This window comes from Chenopodium album, chromosome 25, assembly GCF_948465745.1.
Source record: "Chenopodium album chromosome 25, dcCheAlbu1.1, whole genome shotgun sequence".
Taxonomy (NCBI): domain Eukaryota; kingdom Viridiplantae; phylum Streptophyta; class Magnoliopsida; order Caryophyllales; family Amaranthaceae; genus Chenopodium; species Chenopodium album.
In genome coordinates, this window is record NC_137858.1 from 13,275,177 (window position 1) to 13,282,514 (window position 7,338).

At 32.0% G+C, this 7,338-nt stretch overlaps 1 protein-coding gene across 1 annotated transcript; it reads left to right on the forward strand.

Annotated features, from left to right (window-relative positions):
* Positions 1–2,993: 2,993 nt before the first annotated feature.
* On the forward strand, positions 2,994–7,016 carry LOC145613726 (putative disease resistance protein RGA3). The gene is made up of 2 exons (XM_081668794.1): positions 2,994–3,639; positions 6,247–7,016. Exons 1-2 carry the CDS (start codon positions 2,994–2,996, stop codon positions 7,014–7,016), a joined length of 1,416 nt encoding a protein of 471 aa, XP_081524920.1.
* The last annotated feature ends 322 nt before the right edge of the window (positions 7,017–7,338 follow it).

Below are 7,338 nucleotides of genomic sequence, written 5' to 3' on the forward strand. Positions count from 1 at the left end.
TCAAAATTCACCAAATACTCCTGACGTTTGTTAATATTCACAACGTGACCTTAAAATACCCATGACGTTAAAGTTCTGTTAGCAATAAATTTATTTCACCAAATGCCCTAACTTTGTTAAATAATTACACAATATATATACCCTTATTTTTGGAAGTACAACGTCTAGTTTGAAATTTAAGGAAACTGGCCGTTAGTTTTGATTTTCACCTTTTTTTTATTTGCATAAATACTCGATACATAGCATCCCTCTTATTTGGTTAACCACAAATTTTTAACACCATGAGCTATCCATCTAAATCATCCTCCTCGATGTATGAATACTTTTGTGTAAGAGTTGCAAATGGGGTCTTCTTTTGTGATTTTAGGTTTAAACGGGGGCTGAGAAGTGGTGGTTTATGGTAGTAGTTGCTTGCAATTTAAGTTCTTATGGTCATGTAACTAACTTCGAATGCAATAACGAAAGACAACCTTATTGGCTAATTGATGTTTAGTTGGCCATTATGTTACTCTTGGTGGTGGTACTTATTTTATGGCTGCTCACTGTGGACTAGCCTTGTCATTCAATCATTATACTTTCTCGGATTTTTTGTTTATGTAATTCATTCACGTGCATCAATTAATCCTCGTACATCTAACAAAAGGAGCTTAAGTAACTGAAGTGGACAATTTTACAGGAAGGAGTGACAATGATTTTGCTAGAAATTAAAGGATCAAGTTAGCCTAAATAATTCTCTTCCAAGAATGTGTTTAATTCTTTAATATGTGATTTTATGACCTGAAGCCTCTTATGCGTATCCACAGTAGGCATGTACCTTAAATATTATCACGATGATGCCAATTATTGTTGTTTTGTATGCTGTATTATGCCAATGAGTACTCCAAACAAACTGAACCCTTAATCATCGAACCAAATTTAATTAGTTTAATTCGACCTTGGGCTTCAAATATTACGGTCATAAAATACAAACAAACTCTATTATCTTCGTAGTGGTTTAATAAGCTCGGGAATCATCATAATTTAACATATTCTTACAAAATAATGCCAACTCTACAAAAACACTTGAAAACGTATATTAGTAATAAAAATAGCTATGCAGAACTCAAATAAGTATAAATATGACCGTGGGATGAGGAATAAAAATGTACTCCCTCCGTCCACAATTGATAGTCCCTTATTGCCTATTTTTAGTCCCAAATTGATAGTCCCATTTGCTTTTAGACCACTTTAAACATATAAGGTCTTTCTAGACAAAATAGTGAATATATATATATATATATATATATATATATATATATATATATATATATATATATATATATATCCTTTCAAGACAAATTTTCCTTATATAAATAAGTGTTAGATAGAATACTTAATATGTCAAATTCACAAATACCGCAAAAAGGGTTAGTATAGAGGTAGAAAGGGTATTTTTGTACTTAAAGCAAAAAAACATAAAAAAAAAACCAACGTACCGAAAAGAACAATTTTTTTTTACAAAAGAACTTACAAAAAAAACAACAAACATACAAAAAACGGAAACAAAGTAAATCACGCCGATGCGCCATCCTTGCCAAAGAATGAGCTTGAGCTCTGAAAAGAACATTTGTAGAGCATATATAGTTTTTTTTTTAGAGCATATGTAGGATTTTTTTTTGTAGAGCATATGTAGGGATTTTTTTTCTTTAGTAGTAAATAAGTTCAACATAGTAATCACCATGATTGTATGTAGTAATCTGTATCCATTAATGAAATCAACCCCAGCGAAAGCAAAAAACACTACTAAATGCTATGGTAATGGCGGATATTGTATCGAATAATCATTCGTTGGGATATTTTTTTTACTTTTTATCTTTGTTTAGCAATTACAATTAATATGCAATATTAAAATAATCACTACGAAAAGACATTTTCTTGTAGTGCAATTTTTCCAAAAAAAAAAAAAAAAATGGTGTTCTCACCCAATTCATCTTCAGGCTAATCCGGATTCGAAACTCAAGTCTAAGTGGGTAGGTTCAAACCCTTTCTCAATTTTCGTCGAGGATTGAACATGCAATCCACGATCATCCCTACCAAATGGCCCTATTGTAAAATCAATTACTTACTTTCTTTTCACAAAAAACAAAAAAAAATTCTTGTAAATGTTTTTTTTAGGATGTCCACCCGGTTTATTGGAGCTTAGCTCCAACTACATCCAAATCCGACCCCGAGTAACACACATGGCTTATGGTGGGTGAGTCTCCTAAAAAGAGTTTCTACATACGGTGAGTGAGGCTCGAACCCGAGACCTCTCTTAAGCGACATCAAGTTGATTATCACTTGAGCCAACTCTTGTTGGAAGGAGAGAATGTTAAATCGAGTTAGAGGCTAGGGGGAAAAACATGGAATACATGTAAGCATATGTTTGTCCATTCATGTTAAATGTGGGCGTTACCTGGTCGTTTAACTTATCAATAATTTTCCTCACATTTATTTATTACAAATGAATGAAATTATAATTAGAAATTTTCGAATAAATCAATATATTGTAAATTTTTAATTGCACAACACATGAAGTTAACCTATTATATTCATTAATTGGGAAACTAAAAGTATGATTCTATATATTCACTCAAGTGAAGGCTAGAATCAAGTATTTAACCCAAAGTCAATGCAAGATAGGTAAGATAAAAGTATGAATCAAGGTTAAGAAGTAAGGAATAACTTTATTAACACATATTGAAAGGTTTGTGTGTGATAACAAGTAAACATCTAATTAGTTTTACTCTAAACTTAGTAAGGAATAAAATGCTACACATTATTTAAAGGTCGCAAGATCAATAAAATAACAACCACGACACAAAAAAAAAAAAAAAAAAAAAAAAAAAAAAAAAAAAAAAAAAAAAAAAAAACATATTATATAACACCTTTCTCTCTTTGATCCGACTACCACAAACAACCTTAGCCTCGACTTCAAAATCTCTTTAAGCTTTTGTCTTATAAAAACACATAAGATGGCGCACTTAGCATTAGATGTCGTAAAGGCAACGACTCAGTTTGTAGCTGCTCAAGCGTGGGAAGAGATAAGCCTTGCTTGGGGTTTCAAAGATCACCTTGAAAATCTCAAGAAAAAATTCTTGTACTACCAATACCTTTTAGAGGTTGTTGGAAAAGAAAAGCATGATGTGGATAACCCCATTGTGAAATATTGGCTCCAACAAGTCACGAATGTGGCTTATTTTGCTGATAATGTTATGGATGACTACGCCTATGAAATGCTACGTAGGGAACTTGAATTGGGTAAGAACATCTTACGTAAAAATAAGATGTGCCCTTTCTTCACTATCTCAAAAAACCCCATAGTCTTCCGCTTTCGAATGACTCACAAGGTACCTGAGATCCTTACCAAGTTTGATGAGTTAGACAAGGAGGCTAAAAGAATTGGTCTCAAAACAATGAAGATATTAGCAGAGAAACTTACCAATTCCTCTCATACCGTTGATGATGCCGAGAGGATAAACTTGGAGCATATTCGAAGAACTGCAGGTGCTTTTGATTTTGTTGGGAGGGAAGAAGATAAGAAAAAGTTGCTAGAAATGATGTGTAATCAAAACAATGATAAGGAACACATCTTCAACGTTGCTATTGTTGGGCTTGGAGGTAAATTTAAATATACATGTGGTTTGAATTTATTTATTTATTTATTTATATTGTGCTTAAAGTGCTATATACTATTACATTAATTCAAAACTAAAATCCCCCCATATACAACAACACATACACAAAATTAAAAACTATTTTTCGTTAATTTAATTGCAAATCAATCTTGAAAGTTGAAACTATTATATAATTAACTATGTTAGGTCTCGTGCTACACATACTAATTTTCACTATCTATCATTAGCTTAACATACACTATATTTAATATTAAAGGTTTAAAATTTTTTGAAAATTAAAAAATCCACACATGCACATATACACACTCAACAAAATTTAACCACAATATATTTAATTTCTTCTAATTTCTAGAATTATCTACAGTGAAAGATAAAAGATAAAATATCACACTATGTATAAAAGAACTAAATTGAAAAAATCATAATTTATAATTCTTTTTATATAGGTAGAGATCAAAGCAAAATGTTTTAAATAGTGTGTTAAATTATAATATATATATATATATATATATATATATATATATATATATATATATATATATATATAGTTTAACTACTGTAGAGCTTGTGTTGGTTTTTAATCCACGTTTGAGCATGAGGTATAGCATAAAATAGTAAAAGTATTGTGTAGAACGGACTCACGTGAGTCCGATTATGAAAAAGAAAAATATCAAATTCCTGACGAAAGTTAACTTATTCCTGAGTAAAGTGATTTTTATTCATGACTAAAAGTATCTAATTCCTTACGAAAATTAACTTATTCTTGACTAACAAAATCTTATTTCTGATTAAAAAAAATACTTAATGTTTTTTTCGGGTTTTAATTGTCAGAAATTAGATTATAATAATCAGATATTAGATTATAATTATCAGATTTTAGATTGTAATGGTAAGAATTTAGATTATATTTATCAAGTATTATTAGATTAAATGTGTTAGGAATTAGATTATAATAGTCAGATATTGATATATAAGTATCAGATATTAGACAATATTGATCATACTAAAAAGATGAAAACAATAGCTGGAGAACAATACTAGAAATGAGCACGGAGCACTAGATCAAATTTGCAGGAAGGAAAAAAACAGCTAATGGAACCCATTACCACGCCAATTTCAATGACAATATACATAATCACCACACAAATTAAAATCATCCCAGTAAACTAAGTACTTGTATAACATTATACATACAGTAGCCCTCAAACATGATGCAAATATAAAGCAACTGTAATTTCATAAGACAAATTAGTACTCCAACAACAAGCCTCGAGACTTGAAAGGAACAAATTTTTAGCCCAGCAACAAAAGAGAAGGGAATGAAACACTGAGAAGCGACGCAACAACACTGAGAATATCCTTGGTTATTTCCCTCAAAGAACTGAGCCTTAGAGGTAGGAATTCGGGTCTTTCATTGATGGATTGTTCGGGTTTGAATTCGGGTTCCTGGGTTTTCCTGATGACGGAAAAGGGCATGAAACGACGTGGGTAAAGATGGTGGTGGTGGTCGAGACGCCGGAGATCGACGGAGACGACTATGGAATGGGAGGGGATGGGTGTGTGCATTATAATCCGGACTCACGTGAAACGGTCTCACACAAAACCTTCTCCATAAAATATGTGTAATTAATATAAATAAAATATTATTATGTACTCATGCTGATGCATAGGTAAAAATTAGATACATGATAAAAAAAAAAAAAAAAAACAATCCTTAAAAAAACTAATTATATAGTTTTATAAAAAAAAAATAATGTATCTTAATCTCTTTGTTGCATATAATCAACACACTTTGACTTAAATCACTATTTATAGAGATATTTTGTGAAAACTACCTTATAAAGTATTTATTTACGAGAAACTACCTAATAAAAAAATATTGTAAGAAGCTGCATATTATAAAAGGATAAATGTTGTAAGAGACAACCCTTGGTCAAAAAGTCATTGTTGACTTTTATTTTTTGGTGTTGACCACGTCACGTGCAAATTAAGATAAAAGGAGAGAAAGGGTGAATTAAAAGTCACGTGATTGGCGCGTGATGTGGTCAACGCCGAAACATAAAAGTCAACGGTGACTTTTCGACCCATGATAGTCTCTTACAACATTTACCCTTTTATAAAGTATTTTTTTACAACATTTTTTTTATTAAGTGATTTCTCGCAAAAAAAGTGCTTTATAAGGTAGCTTTTTCACAACATTTATTGACGTCTATCTAATTGAAAGTTTTATTTTCATAATTTCAACAAAAACTACATCACCAAGAGGATGTGTTAACTATACTAAGTCATAAGTGGTCGGTAAAAATACTAAAGCGGTTACTTATTAAATAATTAATCGGCGATTAATTGCGTTAAGGTCGATTATTATTGACGACGTATATGCCAGTATATTATTGACGACGTTACAATTTTAATGGTCAGTAATTACATTATATTTTAATTGTTTTATAAGGATGTGGAGTTGGCTTGATGGTAGCACTCTCATTCTTGCCTCTAGCATATGCTGGAATTTCCCCCGCCCCCCGTTGTACCCGCCCTTGTGGCTCATATGAATCAAAAAAAAATATTTTAATTGTTTTATTATAACCAGGTCTTGGGAAAACAACTTTAGCAAGAGCTTTATACCAAGACATAGAGAAAGTTGCAAAACATTTTGATGATAAATTATGGGTATGTGTGGCTATGGATTTCGATATTGTAAGAATTTTGAAGGAAATGGTTGAATTGCTTTCATCAAAGAATAGCGACTCGACTACCATGGAAGAAATTATACAGGAACTTCAAAAAGAGTTGAAAGGCAAAAGGTTCTTGCTTTTACTTGATGATGTTTGGACTGAAGATAAAGCCTTATGGGATTTATTGAAAAATCAATTGAAGGCAATTGAGGGTTGTCAAGGTAGTATGATTTTGGTTACCACTCGTAGTAAAGAGGTTGCAATGAGTGCAGGGGTTGGTGAACCATATGAGTTGAAAGCATTATCAGAAGAGGATAGTTGGACATTATTTGAAAAACAGGTCAATATTCCTTCTCATTCTTATAAGGAGGTAGTAGGGCAAAGGATTGTTAAGAAGTGTAAGGGTGTTCCTTTGGCAATAACAACTATGGGAGGTTTACTTCAGTCGAAGGAAAGTATACAAGATTGGGAATCAATAGAGAATAATGAAGTATGGGCTACTTCGTCGGAAAATGATACAAATTACATTCTACCGTCGTTGTTTTTGAGCTATCAGCATTTGCCTTCGCTTTCTTTGATGCAATGCTTTGCCTACTGTGCGACCTTCCCCAAAGACCACATAATGGATAAGAATGAGCTCATTGATCTTTGGATTGCTCAGGGATTCCTTACCTTACCGGCCTGAAACAAGCAACTCAACTTTGACAATGGAAAAGATGGGGGAAGACTATTTCAAAACTTTGTTGAATATCTCATTCTTACAATTAGAGGAGGATTGGACAGAGGAGAACGCAAAAAGAGAAGTATGGAAATGCAAGATGCACGATTTAGTGCATGATCTTGCAATCCATATCTTCAAACAGGAGTTGTTCATTTGGGACGCTAAAGTTGTTGATCCATACACTTCATTGAATCATCACCATCTTGTATTATTTGATTTTAATGAGGAAAAAAGCAAAGCTTTGAAGGACGAAATAATACAACATGTACGAACAATGAATGTATGG